Below are 23,480 nucleotides of genomic sequence, written 5' to 3'. Positions count from 1 at the left end.
CACAAATAATCCGGTGATAACGTGAAATATAATTTCTCTGGAATGTTCGTGCTTTACGAACCGAAACACAACGCATTTTTTTTTTCTTCGAATTTTGCAGTCCACATTTTGGTGTCCATTCCGATTTGCCCTTCGTGTGAGATACACACAGAAAATGTTAAACGTATTGTCGAATAATACGCCACGTATCTTTCTCTCAGTGACCACATCTTGACCTTTCATCGGTCCCATGCAAATTACAGGCGGTGGTACAGTTTCGACAACAGATGATTCAGCAGACAATTACGAATTTCATTGGGTCGTCGGAAAATTATTGTTAATTTTAATTCCTTGGCGTATTTCAGATTACGAATTTATGTCGATTTAGCATACTAAATTCACGACTTGAGTACTCGTCTAACTTGACGTAAAACAAGCTAATAAAAAGTCTCGAACCCCATACTAAAGAAAATGGAATCGTCTTTGCTCAAAACCTACGGTCTCAATTAATTTTTGAGTGGTCTGTGACGCAGGACTGATCAAACCTCGTGAATGAGGGTTCGTTAACCCCAGGAAATCATCTCTGGTGCCCCAAGGGGTAGCGGTACCACAGTTTGAGAACCTCTGTGGCTGTTCTGTTGTTTCTCCCGCCAGAGGGACAGCCGAGCTCAAGAAACTCATTGCTTGTTGAGAGAATGGCCACTGTGACAAATTCTGAGTCCAGGCCGATCAACCTCTGCATTATTCAGAGCCATCACGTATTAAACGCTAAAGCCAATGGATCGCCCTGCTTCGTACAATGACTGTTAAAGTGCCACGGTGAACCGTATTTTTATTCCATATTAAAATTCTAACCAAGGTACCAACCTAACCTAACCCAAACTAACCTAAACTAACCTAACCTAACCTAACCCAAACTAACCTAACCTAACCTAACTCAAACTAACCTAAACTAACCTAACCTAACCTAACCCAACCTAACCTAACCTAACCTAATCTTTGAAGTTACGTGTCTCGTGTTTTGTCGTCTGCTTTGCAGAAACGTGACGATTAAAATGTACAAAGCGGTTTTTTTAAACTTGGCGTCTCACTGAAACAGAAGAACACAAATTGAGAGCGTATGAGATCAGTGCTATGAAGATAATTTCTATTTGGAGGGGGGGGGGGGGTAAGTGACAGGAGAAAATCACGTAATGAGGAGCTTCACCGTGAAGGGAGATCAGAGTTTGGAGTTTAGAAGGGGGAAATAAGTAATGCCTACAAAATGTTAGCGACGGAGCCTTAAGGCAAGATGGCACTTGGGAAGCCTAGTCGTTTTATGGGAATATAATACTAAAATGAATCTTGTTGTAAATTTGGTTTGGGGGTGCCGAGTGAATTAGGATGTGGGGTGCTGTGAACATCATAATGAATATCCAGTTTCAACGAGACGCGGAGAATTTCTTCAAGAACTCCTGTTCTCCTGTAATTTAAGTGGGTGGGCGGGTGTTTAGCGTTTAGCGGTTTTAAAGGCACGGCGATACCTAATTTGGTTTAAAATGCACACGTTTAGCTCAGCGGTGGCCTGCTCTTAGTAACTACTTTAAAAGCAGATAGAGGCGGGAGAGGTTTCCTAGTGCCAAGTTCATCATCATCATCGGGACCAATGACGCGTGAGCACATGCACAATATCGATTCTTGCTTGTAAATTGGTATTTCCAGAATTCGTGTATTCTGTGCCGTTAGGTTTAACAAATTGGATAGAAATTTTAATTACTGCTCCATCGGAAATGAATTTTTTTTTCGCGAATGCCTCGTGTGGACACATCCAGAGCTGATGCACACTCATTCAACTGCTGGCATTTTTGCGTCCCCCCTCCCTCTGCGCCCCCCCCCCGTATTTCCAACCGAAAAGTTAATTAAAGTGTCCACGAGATTCGTGTACAGTGCGCGACTGTAATCTTGAGACTTGCGGGGAGAGGACGTGGGGTGAAGGAGGAAGGCTTCGGGCTTCCTGCATTCCTTGCAAGTCTCAAGATTACAGTCGCGTACTGTAAGTGACAGTGTTTGAAATAGGTTCTTTACTTAAGTAAGTGTAATCGTATTTTCTTATAGATCAGTGCCTTCCGTTTCAAATTCTGTTCTCATCTTTGCCCTGTACGTGTAGTTACTTGTTGTTCGTTTGTGTAAACCACTGTTTCTTACGGTTGTTCCAACAACCACCTCTTTCGATGGTTTGTCAAATCGGTGTACGTATCCGTTCAGAGTGGACTTTACGCAGAAATCTTCAGACCCTCATCTGCGACTTCTCGCTGTTTCAGGTACGACGTGCTATGACCCAGTCCCGCGAGGCATTGGCCATGATGGACGGGACAACTGTGACTTTCAGCAAGCGTCAGGGTTACGTGTTGAGTCGCTGGGGAATAGCGCTCATTGCGGCTTTGTTTCTGACTACGATTGTCGCCACTGGACTCCTCGTGTACAAATTCGCCTCGTGCACTCAGAACGAGCATGGCGGCGCATGCGCGAAAGACGGAGTGCAGAACGGCAGGGCATCGGTTCCAGTGCTGCCAACAGAACCTGGCGTCGCACCCCCCGCGGCCCCGTCCGACGCCCCAAAACTCGACGTCCGTCTCCCCAGGGCCGTGAAACCAGACTCGTACAAGATCGAGATCATTCCATTCATACACGAAGGGAACTTTACCTTCAGTGGCAAGGTGTCGGTTGTTGTGAACGCGACGGAACCCACGTCAAACATTACGCTGCATTTTAATGACATCAAGATTTACGAGGACAGTGTAACAGTTGAAGAACACGAGTCGGTAGCAGACGGAAGCCACAGGCCTGCAGGTAAGTTGAAGGGCGTTCGATGCCCCACTTCTTGGTTTCAGTGTTGATTTTTTGGATAAGATGAACACGGCTGTGAATAAGCAGTCGCGGACAGTCTAAAAGGGGTGGTCCTGCAGCTTCGAGGTTGCGGCAATGAGGATTCATTGTAGATATTCGGCCATGTTGTGAGAAGTTTCGTAGAACTGTGGGTATTGGAGGATTCTTTGTAATGGGTGGGCCGGGCTGGAAGATGTAATCCTGAAGGATGCATACATACGAGGATAATATTAAAATGGTTGTCTACGAAATAGGGTAGTAGGGACTGGACTGCAGTCATGTGGCTCAGGTTGTGAACAGAGCAATGAAACTTTGAGATCCACAAAAGGCGCGGAATTTCTTGCCTAGCAGAGTGTACCAACTGTCAGATTCTCAAAGACGATTCTTTTCTGTGGAGTTGGTTACTTATTCAGTGCGTTATGATCTCCAAACCTACTGGGCAGTTTTTTAAAATAAAATTGTATTATGGCGTCTGCGTTAGGAGGCGGCGCGCCACCTCCTTACGAGCTCCTCGCATTGAATTTGGCAATCCTGCTAAAATGATTTGTCACAGAGTGCAAGCAGTGCGCGCGCACTTGCCTGCAAAGACGGGATAGGTGGGTCCTTGGCAGTGCCATTTTCAGTACTTTCGCAGACAGTGTTGGAGCGTTTAAACATAACAGCGTCTGTTTTCAAAAACAATTTAGTGATGTGTTCTGACTAATCGATGTTATACCGCAAGTTAATACAAGATTTTGCTATTTTATTCGATGCTTTTGTTGGTGCTGCATAGATTTTAGTATTTTTTTAGTATCTTGACTGTAAAAAGCAGGGAAATGGATATGACAAAGTTTGAAGCTTAAAATCAATTGAAACTGTGATATCCACAAAATAAACGCGAGTGATAAATCTTATATAGTTGTCGCTTAAAAATAACTGATAATCATACAGTGAATACGTAATACTGTGTTTATATTCAAAGCTTTGCCTCACAGCACTGTATGAAGAAGAATCAGATTTACATTTATGTAATTTATTCTGACCGTATTCCACGTTCTTATGTGTGCACAGAAGGAAAACATATTTTGGTGGATCGACTGAGCAATGATACAGCAAGACAGTTCTTCATCATTCACCTTGGACAACCTTTGTCAGAAGGCAAACAGTACAGAGTCAGCATGTCGTATCTCGGACATCTCAATGATATGCTCCAAGGTTTCTACAGAAGTTCGTACATTGTCAACAACCAAACAAGGTAAGAACGTCGTGCGCGTGATTAACGTGGGAACTTGCGAACCCACGTCAGTTTGAGACACACGTAGACAGACGGCTATTAAAACCGATTTCTTTGTGGGCCCGGATTAAGACGTTCAGCCGGGAAATGAATCTCAGTCTGTGTGGATATTCAGTGAGCGACAATGGCTGACATTTCGATTGTGTTAATAATAATGCTTTTTTTTTGTTCACTCTTCCATAAAGAATTAATTAATTATAAGAAATGTTATTGATATTTTTTTTAAATTTTGCAATTGATACAGCATTTTATTTTAAGTTGCAGATTAATAATTGTACAAACTAGGGCATGGGGAGGTGACCACACCACAGGCGTCTGGGAGGACGTCTTTAATTATGTTGTAAGAACATCTGGAGTTATTTCTGTGTTTGAGGAATGGTACAAAGATATCGAATGCCAAGTTTATAAGGCGTCACCCTGAATTGCAGCTACAAAAATACCTGACAGGATTTGTTTCTGGATCCTGGCCGTGTAACGAGCGTAAGATAATTTTTCCTTTGTGACATTAATTTTAGTTATGGAATGAACGTTTTTACAGGTGGATTGCGGCAACGCAGTTCCAGCCGACGGATGCCCGCAGAGCGTTCCCGTGTTTTGACGAACCGGCTTTGAAAGCGAAGTTTCAGATCAGCATCGCTCGCCCCAGGAACATGACTTCTGTATCGAACATGCCCCAAGAGAGGGAATCCGAGCAAATGTGAGTTTCAGGTCTCATCTGTGACCTGCGGATGGCAATGCGTCAGATGAATAGAAACAAATAAAGTGGAAAATGGTAGGACGCGTCTTTGTACAGAAGATAATTATTGCTCCGTGTATGCTACAGGGTAGGGGGTGATAGTTTTCCTGTTCTATATTCCACGTTCCTCTCGTCATATTCTTTTTGTTTTAAAGCTGCAAGGCCCTGCTGATGCGTAGGAGAGACTGTCAACAGGGCTTTTGCTACTGAGGAAAATGTTATCTTGAGTGGTTCTGGTTACATTTTCATCAACACGGACTCTTTTGTTACGAAAGAAGGCCTGGAAGTTGCAACAGTTGCTCAGAGAGTCATTGGCCATTCCTTGATTTCATTGCTAGGCCCCCCACTCACTCACTCACTCACTAAGTCTGTGGTGCAGGAAATTCTTTGAAAAGTCGATCGTCGGCTCGACAAAGACGCCCACTTTATTTACGGAACCCGAAGGTTTGTCGTTGTGTTCATAAAAGTCTGCCACCAGGCTCTATCCTGAGCCAGCTGCATCCAGTTCACTCCCAAAGGTCCATCTACATCTAGGTCTTCCCGGTGGTCTCCCCCCTGTAAACACCCCTTCCCCCTTATGCATGCCACATGATCCGCCCCCTCATTCTCCTCAATTCATTGGCCCTAACGATATCAGGCGAGGAGCCCATGATCCGTCCTCTTTTCTTTTGGGTTCAAATATCTTCTTCAACACCCTTTTCTCAAAGACCCTCAAAGTGGGAGACCAAGTTTCTCACCCATTCAGCACAAATGGTCTTTTCTGCATTTATTTCTAGACCGTCATCCCTCCTTGCCCTTAAAGAGTGTTTCTGTGTTCGTATTATCGCCCAGCAGATTAATTTCATCAGAACAGACCAAAAAATGACGTGTCCCATTCTGTTCCAAACCGCCCTGATTTTTTTTAAACTTTCCTGGTGGCGTATTCTAAGCCAAAATTAAAAAGCAGCGGTGATAAAGCATCTCCCTGTTTCAGGCTGTTCTGAACAGGAAATGTATCTGACAAATATATATTAAATCTTGTCCGTCTAATCACAATAATTCTTATTAAATATTAAAATATTACAACAATTAACATTTTAACATTTAAAATATTAAATGATGTTTTTTATCGAAATATTCGATTTACATTAGACCATCATTTTTCATGTTTCACGACAAATGTTTACTTACATGAATTTTGCTAGAGGGCTCACTTAGAGACGTTTCAATTAGCCTGATTAGTTCTTACGTACACCAAATTCAAGCAAAACATTGGAAAGAGCTTCTCGTTTAACACCACGCAAGCCTCCATAACTGTGGTAGACAGGCCGTACCCCTTTTGATTTGCCTTGCAACTGCGGAAAGCACGTAAAACCTTGGGGTAGCTGAGTAATTAGCCGCTGCTCGCTGCGTCAGTGTGACTCTCATTTTAGAGGCAGTCATTGGTCAGCCCAGCCGCCTCCCAAATTACTGAAGCAGTCGACTCCGAGTCAAAGCTCTCGGTGCTCTGATGCGGTCAGTGAACGGTCGAATCCCCAAACCTCTGTGAATTTAAGCTCCAAGCTGCGAGAAGTGGACTTATAGATGGGGCATACATAATTTATTGTGGGGTGGATTTGCTGCTTGTAAAATAACAGCTCCTCCTGTTAAAGAGGGGCCAAGCACACCCGATCTTTGGGCTGCCACTTGTTGGTGTGTTTCAAGGGTCACTACAAGATATGAACTCTTGACCTGTACTGGTTCACCAAGAAACTGGACTTTCGGATGCATCCAGCAGTGCAAAGTTGCGTTAGGATGTTTTCAGTCTTATATTAGATCAGAAAATGCTGTTGAACAAAAAATCCAACCCGCGACAAAGAAAAACCACAACAAATGCAAAGAATTAAAAATATATTTGCTGTGACTGTAATTTTCTGGTGTTGTTATGAATTCTGTCTTAGCGGATGTGATGCATTCGTGACACTTGTCTTCTGAAGGGGCGGCAAAGAATTACATCTGCCGCAGTGGCTGCTGGGCTGAAGTAGCAAGATTCTGTGTTAATGGTTAATGGTTTCAGGGACAGGAAATATCTTTATCAAGTGAATGTGAGAACTGTTGATTGCAGACGCTTTGCCTCGGAGTGCCCGAGCGCAGCGAGACTTAACGACTTCCATCTTAACACGTTGCAGGAAAGACTTGCCGGACTACACGTGGGATCATTATGGACAGTCTGTGCCGATGTCGACGTACCTTGTGGCGTTCGTCGTGTCTGACTTTGACCACATGTCGGACGGAAACTTCTCGGTTTGGGCTCGTCACGAGGCGATCCAGCAGGCGGAATACAGTCTGAATATAGGGCCCAAGATTCTTCATTATTATGAGCAGTATTTTGGGATTCCATTCCCTCTGCCCAAGATGGATATGATTGCCCTCCCAGATTTTGCTGCGGGAGCAATGGAGAACTGGGGCCTAATTACGTACAGGTACGTGGCGGAGGAGCGAAGCGAACTGGGTCATGTTTTCCAGGTGTGTTCTTTGTAACTTTACTCTCTTTCTGAGACTTGATGTTTATATGTAAGATTCGAGGTTCTCACAGCGACGAGTATGAAGATTTCTGTATTCTGGGTTCTTGCGCCGTGTAGTCTGGTCGATGTCATCGGGGCGATGAAGAGAATTCTAATTAGCGGATTAGTTGTTAAATTTTAATACTTCTGCCTCTAGAACTTTTTCGTTGGGTTTGTGTTTTTTGAAGTAACCAGTAGAATGAAATGCAATTTAAAATTACAAGTTGTGGCTCTGACGTCAAAATTATCAGTTTTCAACAGAGACTGCGGAAAACTGAGCCCGACACAAAATAAGACACGACCAGAGTCTGTTATTGTAATTATTAAATTTAAGAAACATTACAAGAATTATTAATAAGTAATATTAGAGTGTTTGTTGACGAAGGCAGAATATTAAGTGAGGCCTTTTGTATTACGCAGATAAATCTGTTGCAATGTGTGTGAGAGGAAGTTAGATGAAGGAACCTATTAGCAGTCTTTGAATTATTACTGAACCCCTGATAACTGGAAGAATATTACGCAAGAAATGATCATAATGAACAGTGCAGAATTTTTGTTAATGAATATAAAGGGATATATCCACAACGGTGGACTGACTGTATCATCTCTGGAGATGAAACAGCGGAAGAGGCTGAGTAGTGGGGACTGTTCGGCTCTTGTTTTCTGCACCGACAGATTTATTTGATGCAAGTTACACATAATTGTTGTGCAAATTGAAAAATATTAGCATTAGAACTACTGCTCCGTATTCACGCACGTGAGGACGTGGGACGGTTCTGTATCATTGTGTAAGATTTAAGGTTCTCGCAGCAACAAGTATGAAGATGTCTCTTATCTTGGTAGAGCTGCCCAATTCTGCCTGTAGCGTTAGTGCTTCTGTCAGAAGATTTGAAGCACTTCCCACCACCGAATGCATTATTCGCAGTCGATGTAAGAAGACGCCGAATTTTATTGTAGGGAAACGGCGATGCTGTACAAACAAGGCGTGTCTACCAACAGCAACAAGCAGAGCGTGGCCACAGTCGTGTCCCACGAACTGGCTCACCAGTGGTTCGGTAACTTAGTCACGCCCAGCTGGTGGACTGATCTGTGGCTCAACGAAGGATTTGCTAGCTACGTCGAATACCTGGGTGTCAATGCAGTAAGTTTCCTACATTTTCACAACAAATTCTCTCAAAACCAAAATAATGTATGTCTTGTTCTTCACTAGAATTCAGACAGGCTCATTTCTTTAAAATCGTGTGTCGTAGATTGAAGGTGGGAATGTTCACGGTGAATTGTCCTTAATTTTAAGTTACGTCTGCTCTGAACTCACTTTTGTTAACTTCAAAGTTTTCTTCTTCTGTAGGTGGAGCCTTCATGGAAAATACTGGAGCAGTTTGTCATCTTTGACCTTCAGAATGTATTTGCTTTGGATGCTCTTGAGTCCTCACATCAGATTTCAATTGAAGTCGGTCATCCTGATGAGATCAACGAAATATTTGACAGGATCTCTTACGGAAAAGGTAATATTTCATTATTTCATGTGGCAAATGAAGCAGAATACTGTACTTATGTTCTCAAAATATTCAGCTCGTGGATTAAGGCATCTGTGGATATGAAATTTAAAACTGAAATCATTGATTACTTTTGAACGATCACAAATAACAGGAAAAGACAAATTTTGCTTGCAAGTTGTTGGTGGGGGTCGAGCGTAATATGAATTCTTCCACTTCACTTTTAGTCGAATGATTATTTCTAGGTGCTTCCATTATCCGTATGATGGATCATTTTCTCACCACTGAGGTGTTCAAGAAAGGAGTCACCAAGTATCTTAACAGCAGGTAAATGAAGTTAACATTAATGCTAAAGGATACATTGATCTTACACTGTTATATCTAATTTTGCTTCAATTAATTTTTACGCAGAGCCCACTAGAAGAATATGAATGCCTGGGCATCATGGCTGGTGTGCAGTCCAGGCAAACCCAGAACCCTTTAGCCACGAAGTTAAATTCACCTGCAGTATAGGAGTTATATCCCATTGCCTTTTAAGTGGATTTCTTTCATAAAATTATAAAACAGTTCTCACGATATGAAAGTTTTAATGATTCTGTAAACATCGAAGAATCACTATTATTATTATTATTATAGAAATACGTTAGGCTTAACTGCTTCACTGATTATCCGAAGACTTCTCAGGTTATAATTTTTTTTGAAAAAATATTTTGTAAAATGAACCAAGATATAATTTTTTCTGTCCCGTATGAAGTGATGCAGGGTTTGGTTAAAGTAAATATATCACACAATAAATTTATTATATAATGTCCTGCTGTGTGTCTGTAAACTACGTGTGTTTATATCTTTTTTAAATTTCGTTTCGTTCCACCTAACGTAACTTCATGTTTGTGGAACGCACAGTGAAAATTTCTGCGCTAACTGGTGTTGCATTTATGTATGAAAGTCTGTACTATTTGTTATTCTGAAGAGTGGAAAGTGACGTTGATTCTCATGGCAGTGGAAGTGAAGTGGAAGATTTAATATTTCACTACCTGCATCAGATTACGATATCCGAGTTCATGCTCGGAAAGCTGACGGTGGACTGAGGTGGATATGCCTCAAGATCTTCCTGCATAATCCAGTTTCCTGTTCGCAGGTACGCCGTAGAGGCCTTCATGTTTTGAAGTAGAGGAAGATGACAATATTTTCAACTTTCTTTCTTACGTAGATGCGTGCGGTGGCCTCACTGTTGCAGAATAGTCACGTTATGTCTGATAATGTTTACGAGAGTGATATTTCTCGAATCGTGAACTCCCGTGAAGTGCCACGGAGCAAAACTTGCAAGTGCATTTTGTTCCCCGTTTCTCTCCTGTTTGCAGCGCAGACTTTAGACCTCCTGATTGGATATGTCTTGCTGCCTCTGCCTCCTGTAACATTTATTGATCTGATGTATGAGGACAGGGGAGATTTCTTTGTTAATTTTGGTATAGGCAACGTTGTCTTCTGTGGAAGTACTGCCTTCTTCCTCCTTTTCCATTTATTGTCTTGCTCTTTTATGGAGGAAGTTCTTATGTATAATCTTGACAGATTATTTAGTTTTTTTTAAAAAAACAGAGCACTGAAAAGAGCACAGTTGATTGCATGCAGTACCACATTCTCTGTTATCTTACAGTTTTCCTCCTCATGCTGTGAAAGGTGAAGTATTCATGAGTCTTGTTGACTCTTCATTTGCGTATTGTATTGAACAATGCAGCGACGCTTCTCGATATATTCTTCCGTTTTCCTGTCCTTTTCTTGTCTGCTACCTTTACACAGTCGTAGTAACTGTCCTTGCGAGACTGTCGATAATGGTTCTGTTCTAATTTTCACTGGTCACTGAGAGAATAACATCCACCAATTTTGTTTCCTTAAGTTACATGGACACTTCTAGACGCACACGGCGTCCTGACCCGTAAACCATATTTTATAGTGTTGCCTGGATTGTGTATCTTAAATTTCAGTCAGCCTTTTTTTTCCACTCTATAATGTTCTGAATTTTTGTTCCACGCACTTAAACAAAGTCACTTCTAAATATTCTGCCTGTTTGTTTACCGTATTGTTTTAAAGCAATTCCCACATATTGGTTTTGGAAATACAGGTGTGGAGGTTAGGTATTTCAACGTATCCTCTTTGATATGGCCCTTCTATTCTTGACGCATCAATATTAGTATTCATGAATTGCTAACATTTCAACTGCTGTTATATCTGATGAACTTCGCATTTTTATGGAAGGTTTCCATGTTTATTTTTTCTTTTCTTTTCTATACAGATTTGATTTTATTGTAAAATCTGCATCTAGAAGACCAGCTTTTAAGTTTCCCAAAACCTCATAAATACTGTCTGGCTTTTCTGGCACAGTATTTACTCCCATTTTTCGCAATAAATCTTTATTTTGTTCTTGTGCAGTTTTCTTTGTCCCACATAGTCTGTACTATCAGGAACAGGATGTACGTTGTCACACCTTTTACCTGTCTTAGACTCTTCAGACTCAGAATAGCATGTTCTGTGGTGTTTGCTGGTACTTGTATTCCACGTCCCTTCATAAATAATCGCACTGCAGGTTCTGAACTGTCCATGTGTTTACCATTCAGCATGTTTGACACCAGCGTAAACATCCAGAGCAATTTTTTCTGCGTTGGGCCTCTTTCATGATGCCAGACTCGCAAACAGCTGAGGAAGAACTGTCATAATCATGCACATGAGACTCTGAGTAGGTTAAAGGAACTATGAATTTATGTTTTATGTCTAAACACATGTTACAGGAAGTCAGTGTTCTAAGCAACAAAGTATTTGTCAGCTTATGATCCCTAACAAAGTTGTAGCTGGCTTTCTGTGGTCACAGAACAAAGACGTGAATTGCCACTCGTTATACCACGCTTACGCATGACCCATATGCAGTGTGTTAATGTTTGCGTCTTCTTACAATGAATGTTGTCTGTCTTTTACAGAAAATTTGGGAGCTCGACACAGAATGACCTTTGGGAAGCACTTACTTCTCAAGCACACGTCGATAAAGTTTTAGACTCAAGTATGTCAGTGAAAGAAATCATGGATACGTGGACACTTCAGACTGGATTTCCTGTGGTTATAATCACAAGGGACTACAATACAGGAACGGTTCACCTTAAACAGGTAACCTCGTATCTTTTGCTCTCCGAATGTCATCTTAATATGAATATATTGTGTATATGAGTAATGAAAGCACTGATTTTGATATATAAAATTTTAACATCAAAGAGCTGCACATTTAAATATTAAAGAAATCATATTTCGTTGTGTCTCAACACTTTAGCTGCCAATACGGAAGGCTCTAGTAGGCCAGCCATGCTCATATATGACCAATGCTTCGAGGCTGACTTCTTGTTTGCATTTAGTTCACGTTCATGTTATAATACGATACAGCCATGAAAAATGCTTTACTTTAAAGGATTGTGCTTCCTGTCACTGCCAGATAGTTCACTTGGTGAATTTTATTAATATTTTAAGAACTGTCAGTTCTTGAGTAATTCATGATAATAGGTTTGGTAATAAATATCTGCAGATGTTTGTTTACATACCCCTGGCACACTACTTTCTTGGTGTCATCCTCTGAAGTCTTCTACGCTTCAATTAATGTTTACTATAGGAACGTTTCCTTTTGCGCCACAAAACCGAGAACAGCACAACTGCATCTCCGCCTGAAGGCGAAGGGTCAACTCTGTGGTGGATCCCAATTACATTCACGTCTGTTGACAATCCAGACTTTAACAAAACCCAGCCATTGTTCTGGATGAAAGCCACTCCAACACTCACCTTGCCTCCTCTGTCTGCTGCTCCTGATCAGTGGGTCATCTTCAACGTCCAGGAAACAGGTCAACTATACTAATGTTTACTAAGCAGAGTCTGAAGTACAGCAATCCCTTGCCAGCTGCAGTGTTTGAGAAACAGTCTTTCAGCGCCATACGGAAAGTAAGGGGTTAGAGGAACTGCAGCAGCCTTAGTTGCGTCTTAATTTGGTAAACAAAATAGTGGGAAGAAAATTTAAGGGGACAAGTATCACCGAAAAATAAACTTTCCTGATGGACCGGAAAACTGGTTTCATATGTCGTTATTGACAAGCCCACTCTTGGAACGGAAGTCACTTATTTGTTAATGTGTTTATGAATTAAAAACATGCAACGAAGTACAGTCGTCGGAAAAAGCGGCTAAAATGGCAAAACATGCGTACTTGAAATCAGCTGTTGATAAAACTGCGTTTGATGAGGGATTGCTTATTGCTGGTTTTGCACAGTTAGCAATTCCTTCTCTTTGAACATTAAGAAGAGTTCCACTGTACCTCGCCCACCTGACGTCTGGTGCAAAGCTCAGTGGCTAAGCAATCCTGAAGTTTTATGATTTTCTATTGTCCTTCCCGTTGAATTGTGAACAGTCCATGACAACTTGTCCTCCATCCCCATGTCCTTATTACACATCATTCATCATAGTTGATTTTACGTAATGTTGTCATTCTGGTAACAACCGGAGAAGTACAAGATTTTTTACTCAGAGATGGGACCATTTTCGGTTAGGTAACGGTAAACCGAAGTGAGGCGATGTTTAGGTGGGTCCTGGCTGACTGTTCGTGGATTCATGAGGTCATCTCAGGGATACAAGTATGAATATACTCGTTCTGCATTTGAAATAAACCAGTAATTATTATTTGAGTTGAAGTTCACACTAAAAAATAAGAAAATAAACTTGAATCACTTCCATTTTGTTCTGACCATTTCTCGCATAAGTTGAATAGTAATTGGAAACTGATTATCCGCATAGTGGCACGGAAGGGCGTCCACTGTCTACCAGGATGAAGCTGCAAGTGTTTTTAGCGTCACCAACGCTAAAAAAAAGTTCTTTAAAAAAAATGGACACATTTTAGTTGGTTTAAATCTGCAAATTCTAATTGGTCAGCCAGATTCGAACTTAGTCCACTTCTTGGTCGAACAACTAGTTCAAGTGAGAGTAATTCCTCTCCTATTGGTTATCCGCAGATGGGCAGAAATAGGGTGTGAGGTAAACCAAAACACCCTCAACAGAAATTTCCACTAAGTTGAGTTGCCAGCCCATGTTCTTTGTGAAATATAAATTTTAAATCTGATCTTCTTTATAACCTAGATTATACCTTATGTAAACAAGCCAGGAATGGTCCATGGCTGTCCTGTCAGGTTCTTTATGGTTTTTCTCAGTCTTTTAGGGTAAGTGCTTGGACAGTACCTTAAAATGGGCCACAGCTGCTTACATTTGTATCTTCTTGCATGTAGTTTTATTACTTGAACTTCATCCATCATCTTTGTTTTAAGAATCAGTGTTTTAGAAACTGGTTGTATATCTGTTTTCAGACAAACTTAACCTGTAGCATCTGTTTAAATGAGCTAATCTCAGTCATTGGTCAGTTTCCCTTTCACATCCTAATGAGACCCAAGAAACTACCAAAATTTTACTTTTGAATCTGTAATGCCATTCAAGCATGGTAATATAAGATGGAGAGTCTTCTCTGTAAACTCGACAAATCACTTCAAACATTTTACAAGCAGGTTTGGATCAGCATTAGCAAAATGTGTTGTTTATGTTCCGACTTTGACGCTCTTCTCCTGGAAGTGATGATAAACTGATTGCACCTCAATTGTGCACAGTAATGACACACTTACTGAATCATTAACAAGCATCTGTTTGTGTGTACATGCAGGGTGAAACTCGGAAACGGACAACAGCCAATTGCACTGTAAAATTAGTCCAGGTACTATTTGACTGTACCTCAGCGACCCCAACAGCTACTGGTAGGGCCTCCCTAGCCAGATTGGTCGAGGGGGAGAGGTCAGACTAAGACAGGTACCCTGGTCCTCCAGGTTGAGGGTTGGTCGCAAGGCTAACAACCTTGCACCGTAAAAAGGAAGACGTTTCGAAACCTCGATCAAAGCCTCGGACGGACGGACCTAACAGAGGACCGAATGGAAGAGGAGAATTGAGGAGGCCATGGGCCGAATACGGACCGGAGAGTCATAGAAGAAGAATAAGAACTATTTGACCGTAATTGCATACCTCACAGGACTACGGCATTGTGTTTTCCTAGTACATAAATTGTCACATAAATCAAGAGAGTAAATTATTATCCTTATATAAATTGTGTGCGCTCTTGTCCTGTCACTGTTTCATTTGTATTTATTGTAAACTTTTATGTAGTACTCTTATTGGGAAAATACCTGGTCACATCGAAGGAATCGCATATTGTGACACGTATTTGCAGTGATGCTACGTGAATGTTTCCTGGTCTCCTCCCCACCTCACATAGTGAGTCTTAGCCAGCTGGTAGAGCAGTGCATGTGTGTAATTCCAGACCTCTTAACCTTCTCGAAAACTCCAGTAAAGCCAATTTACGGAATAGACAAAGGCAAGTAGATTTTATTAGTGGCAAATGAAATTTCTAGCAGATGTTCTGGCTTTATAATAGGTGCGTGAACCATGATTACGTCGCAGTATGTGAAACAAAACGTTCTACATTTCAAAACTACGTAATGTGTGATAGTGCATTACTCTCTCGTCACATGCTCTCAGCTTAAATAAATTTGCCCCTCACTCATCTAAATGTAATACTGTTTCAGTTTGAATTTATTTCAGTGAAGGTCCTACACATTCCTGATAAATATATGTATCACAGGACCACTACAATGTATTTCCTAGAATGTAAATTGTCACATATATTGGAAGAGATAATTATCGACATAAAATTAGTGCCCACTGTTTGTCTCTTACTTTTGCATTTGTAGTTGTCATTGTAAACTTTAATGGCTTAGAAATATCCAGTTAATGCCCAGATTTTAGATCTATATCTGAGAGGGTAATGTAAAAACAGTTGCATCTTCGAGTGACCTTGACTACTGCTAAACATTCAGCCAGATTGTAATATTTAGCATGTGAATAATTGACATCTTTGTCATTATAATCATCATCATAATTTTTCAATGATTGTTACTTTTATCTGTTGTTTGAAAAATATATTTTTATTAGTCAATTTTAAAGGGTTCTGGTGGTGTGTTGCACTCGGGATTACTAAATTCTTGGACGTTGTTCATCTGGTATTCAAAAGAACATCATACCGCCGTGAAAACCTCAGATATTAGGTACTGAAGCTGTTGGTCTCAATGTTTCAGAATTTCAGTAAACAGAAAAGTAGATTCATTCTTCATAGTTTGTTTCTTTTGTTGAAGAATGCAATGAATAGATTATACTTTATTTTATGATTTTCTGCCAATTTATTGCAGCTGTGGCACTGTATGAACAGATTTGAAGTCTTGTATTTTAAAGGTTCAGGGCTCCTTCTGAACTTTGGCAAACATACTTTAATTATGTAAGACTTGAGGTTCTCACAGCGGTGAGTATGAAGATATCCGTCTTCTGGGTTGTTGCGCTGTGCAGTCTGGTCGATGTTAACCAACGTTTCAGAGGTCATACTGCCTCCATCATCAGAGTATGAAGATTTCTGTCTTCTGGGTTGTTGCGCTGTGCAGTCTGGTCGATGTTAACCAACGTTTCAGAGGTCATACTGCCTCCGTCATCAGGGCGATGAATATGCCAATAGGGTGTGAGGTGCTGGGCTACACCTTTCACTTTCCGGCCTATAAACCCAGCACCTCACACCCTATTGGCATATTCATCGCCCTGACGACGGAGGCAGTATGACCTCTGAAACGTTGGTTAACATCGACCAGACTACACAGCGCAACAACCCAGAAGACAGAAATCTTCATACTCATCGCCCTGATGATGGAGGCAGTATGACCTCTGAAACGTTGGTTAACATCGACCAGACTGCACAGCGCAACAACCCAGAAGACAGAAATCTTCATACTCTGATGATGGAGGCAGTATGACCTCTGAAACGTTGGTTAACATCGACCAGACTACACAGCGCAAGAACCCAGAAGACAGAAATCTTCATACTCATCGCCCTGATGATGGAGGCAGTATGACCTCTGAAACGTTGGTAAACATCGACCAGACTTCACAGCGCAACAACCCAGAAGACAGATATCTTCATACTCTGATGATGGAGGCAGTATGACCTCTGAAACGTTGGTTAACATCGACCAGACTACACAGCGCAACAACCCAGAAGACAGAAATCTTCATACTCTGATGATGGAGGCAGTATGACCTCTGAAACGTTGGTTAACATCGGCCAGACTACACAGCGCAATAACCCAGAAGACAGAAATCTTCATACTTTGATTAGTTTCCATTTAGTTACAGGCAGTGTGATAAACATAAGCAGTTTTCAGTTGAAACCCTAGCTGATATTAGAAATAAAATGGGTTTTGTTTTTGTGTGTACTGCATTTTAGAAAACTTTTTTACAGGTTTTTACAGAGCTAACTACGATTTAACCAACTGGAGACTTCTCATAGAATATTTGATGGACAGAGACCACTTCAGTCAGATTGGTATAATAAATAGGGCACAATTGTTAGATGATGCACTTAATTTGGCTCGTGCGGGCCTGCTGGATTATGCGACTGCCCTAGATGTCACTCGCTATTTGGCTAATGAACTGGAGTACCTTCCATGGAAGGCAGCCCTCAATGCTCTCGCGTATATTGACAGTATGCTGATTAAGACAGGCAACTATGATAAATTCAAGGTTTGTATGTGTGACGTATATAATTGTTGGGCAAACAGTAAACTGCTGAAAGAGACATGGCAGGCTGCCCAAGCAGGAACAGATCTCTTGCCCAGTAATTCTTTCCAGTTTTGGTTTCAGCGATGGGTTCAAGAACAGAGTTTCCAAATAACAACTTGTAGATCCTGCTGTCATGAGCCATCGGCACAAAACTAAGTACACTTGATTTTGCCTGGGTGGTTCTCCGTTCTTGCAACTGAGTAGACTTATTTCTGGCTTTAATGTTTTATTGTGCAAATTATACCCACAACACTAGCTGACACAATTAAAATGTTTTTAAATGAAATCCACGCTTCTTTAAAGGCATAATTATTAATCTTTTATCTTTTTAAAGGTCAGACATGATAAAAATCTATGATACAACTATATTTTTTTACATAAATATGCTTATAACTCTACAATTTTAGAAAAATTCTGCCGTCTTCAGGGATGTCTGATTATATTAACACTACAAGAAGTTTTTCATCTACGACAAAATTTGTTTGTATTTATTCCTTTAATGGGTGTTTAGATATCTTCATGGAGATCAAAATTGATTACTATATATATATATATGTAAGTTAGTTTCTCATCCCTGTATTGAGGTAGTTACTGATTAAATTAAGGAACAAACAAATTATGGTAAACATTTTCAACTAAATGCTATTTAATTTAAATTGTCGTCAGATATATTTGCTCGGTCTACTGGAGAACTTGTACAAACACACTGGTTTCACTGACAACCCAAATGACCCTCAGCTGACTGTGTACAAACGTGTTAACATCCTCAGCTGGGCCTGCAGTCTTGGTCATGAAGATTGTGTGCGCAACAGTGTCTTACAGTTCCAGAACTGGAGGAGCTCACCTGATCCTGACCGCAGCAATCCGTAAGCTGAATGTCCTGTTCAGTGAAGCTTAGTAGAACTCTTGAGGATTCTTTGCCTTCCTTCTTTACCAAGAATTATTATTCCTTTCACATTCGACTTTGTAAACCAGGTCCATGTTATAATCTTCAAATATTAGTTAATTTATCATTGTGTTATAAAGCTGCGTTATTTGAATTTTGAGTGTTCTTCGATGCTGCTCCTTTCTAGAAATAAAGATAAAGAATGTATTTAAACTATCTGTTATAGATAATAAGGCAGCTTTATGAATGTGAACACAAAATAATGTTTTATATTATAATGTGATAACAAATATTTTCAAAGGGTATAGAACATCCACTTATGATTTGTGACTTCTGTTTGAGCAGCATATCGGCCAACCTGAAGAATGTCGTGTACTGTACTGCAATCAGTGTGGGTGGCCAGGATGAATGGGACTTTGCCTGGCAGAGGTATCGCAAGACAAACGTAGGATCAGAGAAAGATATACTATTGGGAGCACTTGGCTGTAGTCGCGAGACCTGGATTTTGAGCAGGTATTGCTCTCTGCATTTAATAAAACTCATTACAAAACAAAATTTCTTACATAGTGTGAGAAAAGAAGGTAATTCTTGTGAATATTTCATGAAAGTGTGGTGTGAGGAACTGAAATGCATCTTTCTTAAACGGAAACAAGAACATTTTATTTTAGAGTGTGTGACAACTTTTCTTATGCGGGTACCAGCAGTCCCTTTGTGGGCTGATAACAGGCCTTATCAAACCAAAACAGGCCTGTGAATAATTTGTATTGTTATTTTTAGGTGTGTTCGCACTGAAGTTGCAGAAATGTGCCTATTTGTCTGTCTGTCACAACTCAAGAAATTCTAAACAGATTTCCACGAAATTTTATATTGGGGATTTTGGTGTTATTCTAGGTTATGAGGCCATGTGGACTTGTAGGTAGATTTCAGTATTTCAGAGAAATTCTCTGTCTTCAGATTCAAGGCTGCATTTTGCCCACAGAATGAAATTACGAGTTTTGTATGATTTTCAGAATAAACAGAAAATATTTCCCTAACATCATCATTAACCAGTTGATGTATTGTGTTTTCTTTGAGATACAGACTGAATTTTTAAATATTATTTGGATGAATTTCAAGCAGTTAAATCGTATATTGAAAAATTACTCAAGTAAAATCAGCATCACATCTTACCAATGACCGATTTTGCTAAAGAAAATTAATAATGTTTAATAATTTAATTAATACTTAAAATTAGTTAAATATATAATAATAAAATTAATAATATGTGAATCTGATTTCAGTAGTGAGTCAGTAGTGTTTTTAAGATCTACCGTACAGAAAGAGTGGATTAAAATCTGCATAATGTGAGGCTGTGTGCAGTGCGTCTATCTCGGGGATTGTTTACTGGTGTGCTAGTGCAACACAGCAAGCTATAACATTTCAGTACATTCATTTGTAACCTTGTATCCCATGTGTCAGTAAGTAAGAGTAATATGGCTGTAGGTATGGGATGTTAATTTGACGTGTTACTATGTATTTGAGAACGGTGTACCGCATTACAGATACTTGGACCGGGCTGTGAGTGAGAAGTCTGGTATAAGGAAGCAAGACGCAGCTCGGGTATTTGCCGCAGTAGCTAGCAATTCAGTTGGTCAGCCTCTGGCTTACAGCTTCCTGAGGAACAAGTGGTTTCGTGTCCATGAATAGTGAGTGTGTGATATTTACTTGCACACATTTAAGAAGCAGAGATTTAGTATTTTTAATTATGATACAGAATTACAAAACATAAATATCACTGTGGATGTTTGTACAAATTATGTTTTGAAAACATTAGTAAAATTATGGTATAGTAGTAACAAAAGTTTTGTTGTAACTTCTTGAACAATTCTTTTTTTAATTTGTTTTACAACTCCTCTTTTAAGAATGGCGTGACTGGTTGTCTTAAATGGCTGGTGCATGGAACTGGCATTGACATTTTCATTCTATTGTGTCTTAATTTCAGTCTTGGGTCATCTCTGTTCACTATCAGCAACATTGTACGTAGTTGCACCAAGCGAATCAACTCTCCATTTGAACTCAGTGACGTGAGTATTTTAAAACAATGCAATCTTCAATATGAAACTCTAATTTCTGTCTTCACAAAAAGGCAGCCTCTCCAGTTTGTGAGCGAAACTTAAAAAGAGATGAAGTCTTCTCTACTAGATTTGTTGAGCAGAGCCCACAAGGTCACTGATTGAGTGAATGGTCCAGGTCTTGGACACAGAGAAAGTACATCATGTAATGAACGCATGATGGAATATCATATCCATCCATGTGTTGCATCTGTATAATTACTTTTTAATTAAATCTTATATTGAGGGGTAGGAATTTTTTTATTTTTATTCTCATTGCTCCGATATAACGATTACAGAACACATTTTTGGAACGTCTCTCCCCTCAAAGATGATTGTTGCTATAAAATATATGAATTAAAGGCATTTGTGATTTAAAAATGCTAATAAGTTTATTGCAGTTGTTCCAAATTCCTCTACGTAGATAGAAAGTTTTTGAGTAGGGATGTGGTGTGCCTACATTATGCATCAGATTCTATGAGCTTTTGAGGGGTAAATTAATGTCTAATTTTCTAATTTGCAGCGAAAGAAAGTATCTGAGAATTTCTCTTCACTTTGTCAATCCTTGTGTGTGTGACAGTTGCTACTTTGAAAAATCTGGGTTGTTGAGTTCTTGGTCTTTGTCCTCTGTTGATTGTCCGACGTTATAAAATTTCACACCGCTTCAAGATTCGATCTGTCGTCTTCAGGTGAAGGGTAAGGGCACTTATTCTATGGGGTCCGTTAGAATGAGCTAATCTCGATCACTGGGCCCTTGAGTAATTTTATAATATTATACAACGGACAAAATCCAAATTCCTAACAATCCGGATTGTATTACACCATAATCCAAATCATTCAGAACACTTTGAAAAAGTTCATCAAAGAACATTGCTCAAGCCTAGAAGCAATGGAAAGACGATGTGCGTTTGTGTCTAAGTAAGTGCATTTAATGGGCCGAGCATGTAATTCAGATGGGCAGAAAATAAATACATATAAAGAAGTTTGATGCGGAAACCTTTCGGAAAACAGTCGCATGCAAGATTGAGTAGGCATTGATGAGATAATATTAACTTTATTGGGCATGCGATATGCAGTCCAGCTGCCCGTGGATCACAATACTATGCCGCTAAGTCTTAAGCAGTCGGCAACCCTCTTTTGTTTTAGAATAAGGGTTGATGGATTTTACTGGAATGGATTGTGAAAATGTAGCTGACTTGGTTTTGTGTCTACTGACAGGCTTTGGTGATATTGTTGTTGGAAGTTTGGGGTCTTATACCAGAAATTAGCTAACCACTACGCAGTGTTGATTGTTTGTAGATGATTCATACATCTTGCATCTGTCTGTTCACAGCTGATGCAGTTTGCATCAGTTCACCATCACGAATTGGGCGCGGCAACACGAGCCATGGAACAATCGCTCGAACAAGCGGGAGCCAATGTTAAGTGGATGGAAAGCAACTATGAACCTATTGTCAAGTGGTTGGCTAATGTTACAGCTGTGGCAGCGAGTTAACAGGAGCATAGTCTTACGCAGACAATTGTACATATTGCTAACAGAACGTTTCCATCAGTGAATCTTATATTGACTGCACTATAAATATTTTACATAACCTCAAATTGCTCAGATATGCAATGTAAGACATCTTCAGTTGATAGGGAATGAAGAAATTATCATCACGGTCATTTGTTGAATAGTGACGATCTTGTAAAGTGCTCCATTCCTCAAGAGAGAAACTGCTTAGAGTAGAAAATAACATAGTTTATTTAATTAATAAGATTTGTCAGGGAGAGCGTATTTTTAAACATGTTTCCTACTTCACACGTTAAATGTTACTTAACTGACGGCATCTCATTGATGTTTTGACACTAAAGATGGTGATATGGTGGCAGCTTCTCAAAATATTGTGATTATTTTATAGTTGGAACTGCAGTGTAGTCCATAAATTCTAAGTTCTCACAAGAGTTGACAGAATTCTCGTGCTTTAAGCGTGAGATTTAATTAATTGGTGAAGGCATTGTACTGTCTATGCATCATATATTATCAGTGGTTGATGAACCACAGATTGACAAGTTTACAGCATTTATAATATATCAGTCAGGCATTTCTGAGATGGGCAAGGAGGGATCTGCCTAAAACTCAATGTTCGGTTTTGCTTATTGTAACCTGATGAAACACAGCGAGGTTTGTATGTCTGTCGTGTGAGTTTTGTGGATCTGATGGTAAAACAGTTCTTTATGTTCCATGTGTTTCGAGGAAAATAAAAGATGTCAGGGTAGAATCTTGTCGGCTGTTTCTGTTTCTAACTTAATTCCTATAATCCACTGGTTGTTCACATTAAAAATCACGTGGATGAGACTAATGTGGTGGTTGGTGTCAGTTGATCCAAACACAGCTCAAAATTTGAGGAGTATGTTCCCTTATCCACAACCAAGGTTTTAACCCCTAAAATAAATCCTGTTTTTGCACTTCATCATTAGTGATGAAGTTTGCCCTGCTCACCTGTGGCCTGCTTAATCCAATTTTTGCATACCTCTGATAAAATTTGTTGTTGCTGAACAGAGAGAAAACTGTCTTGCCTTACATCAATGTAAATCTATTACTCACGTACTTACTTATTCCATGGAGCTGAGTTCTTCCTAAGAAGCCAACAGTTGTTTAGTGCCTCAGGATATTCCAAACATTTCATGGAACCCAAAGGTTCATTACCACGTTCATAAGAGAACACCACTGGTACCTATACTTAGCCAGATGAATCCAATCCACACCACCCCATCCTATTCCTCAAAGATATATTTTAATATTATTCTCTCATCTATATCTTCCTAGTGATCTCTTTTATTCTCGTTTGCCCACCAAAATTCTGTATCCATTCCTCTTCTCTCCCATGCGGGCTACGTGCCCTGCCCATCTCATCCTCCTTGATTTAATCAATCTAATTATA

At 40.0% G+C, this 23,480-nt stretch overlaps 1 protein-coding gene across 2 annotated transcripts in view; it reads left to right on the top strand.

The window, feature by feature from the left end:
- The window catches only part of LOC110840614 (Suppressor of ER stress-induced death), a 69,932-nt gene extending 47,111 nt beyond the window's left edge, over positions 1-22,821 (top strand). For both annotated transcript variants that reach the window (XM_087352448.1, XM_087352449.1), the window contains exons 2-16: positions 2,280-2,808; positions 3,895-4,078; positions 4,656-4,814; positions 7,001-7,294; positions 8,333-8,516; positions 8,724-8,880; positions 9,117-9,198; positions 11,841-12,024; positions 12,518-12,743; positions 17,261-17,541; positions 18,247-18,446; positions 18,812-18,979; positions 20,008-20,151; positions 20,448-20,529; positions 21,890-22,821. In XM_087352448.1, the coding sequence (XP_087208574.1) occupies positions 2,292-2,808; positions 3,895-4,078; positions 4,656-4,814; positions 7,001-7,294; positions 8,333-8,516; positions 8,724-8,880; positions 9,117-9,198; positions 11,841-12,024; positions 12,518-12,743; positions 17,261-17,541; positions 18,247-18,446; positions 18,812-18,979; positions 20,008-20,151; positions 20,448-20,529; positions 21,890-22,051 (3,024 nt within the window). In that variant the 5' untranslated portion in view covers positions 2,280-2,291 and the 3' untranslated portion in view covers positions 22,052-22,821. The remainder of the gene's footprint in view (positions 1-2,279; positions 2,809-3,894; positions 4,079-4,655; positions 4,815-7,000; positions 7,295-8,332; positions 8,517-8,723; positions 8,881-9,116; positions 9,199-11,840; positions 12,025-12,517; positions 12,744-17,260; positions 17,542-18,246; positions 18,447-18,811; positions 18,980-20,007; positions 20,152-20,447; positions 20,530-21,889) is intronic.
- The last annotated feature ends 659 nt before the right edge of the window (positions 22,822-23,480 follow it).

The sequence above is a fragment of the Zootermopsis nevadensis genome, unplaced genomic scaffold, assembly GCF_977971745.1.
Source record: "Zootermopsis nevadensis isolate Lab colony 2312 unplaced genomic scaffold, Znev_1.0 Znev_ptg000021l, whole genome shotgun sequence".
Taxonomy (NCBI): Eukaryota; Metazoa; Arthropoda; class Insecta; order Blattodea; family Termopsidae; genus Zootermopsis; species Zootermopsis nevadensis.
Note: the sequence above shows the minus strand (reverse complement) of the source record. Positions and strands in the feature narration are given on the sequence as shown.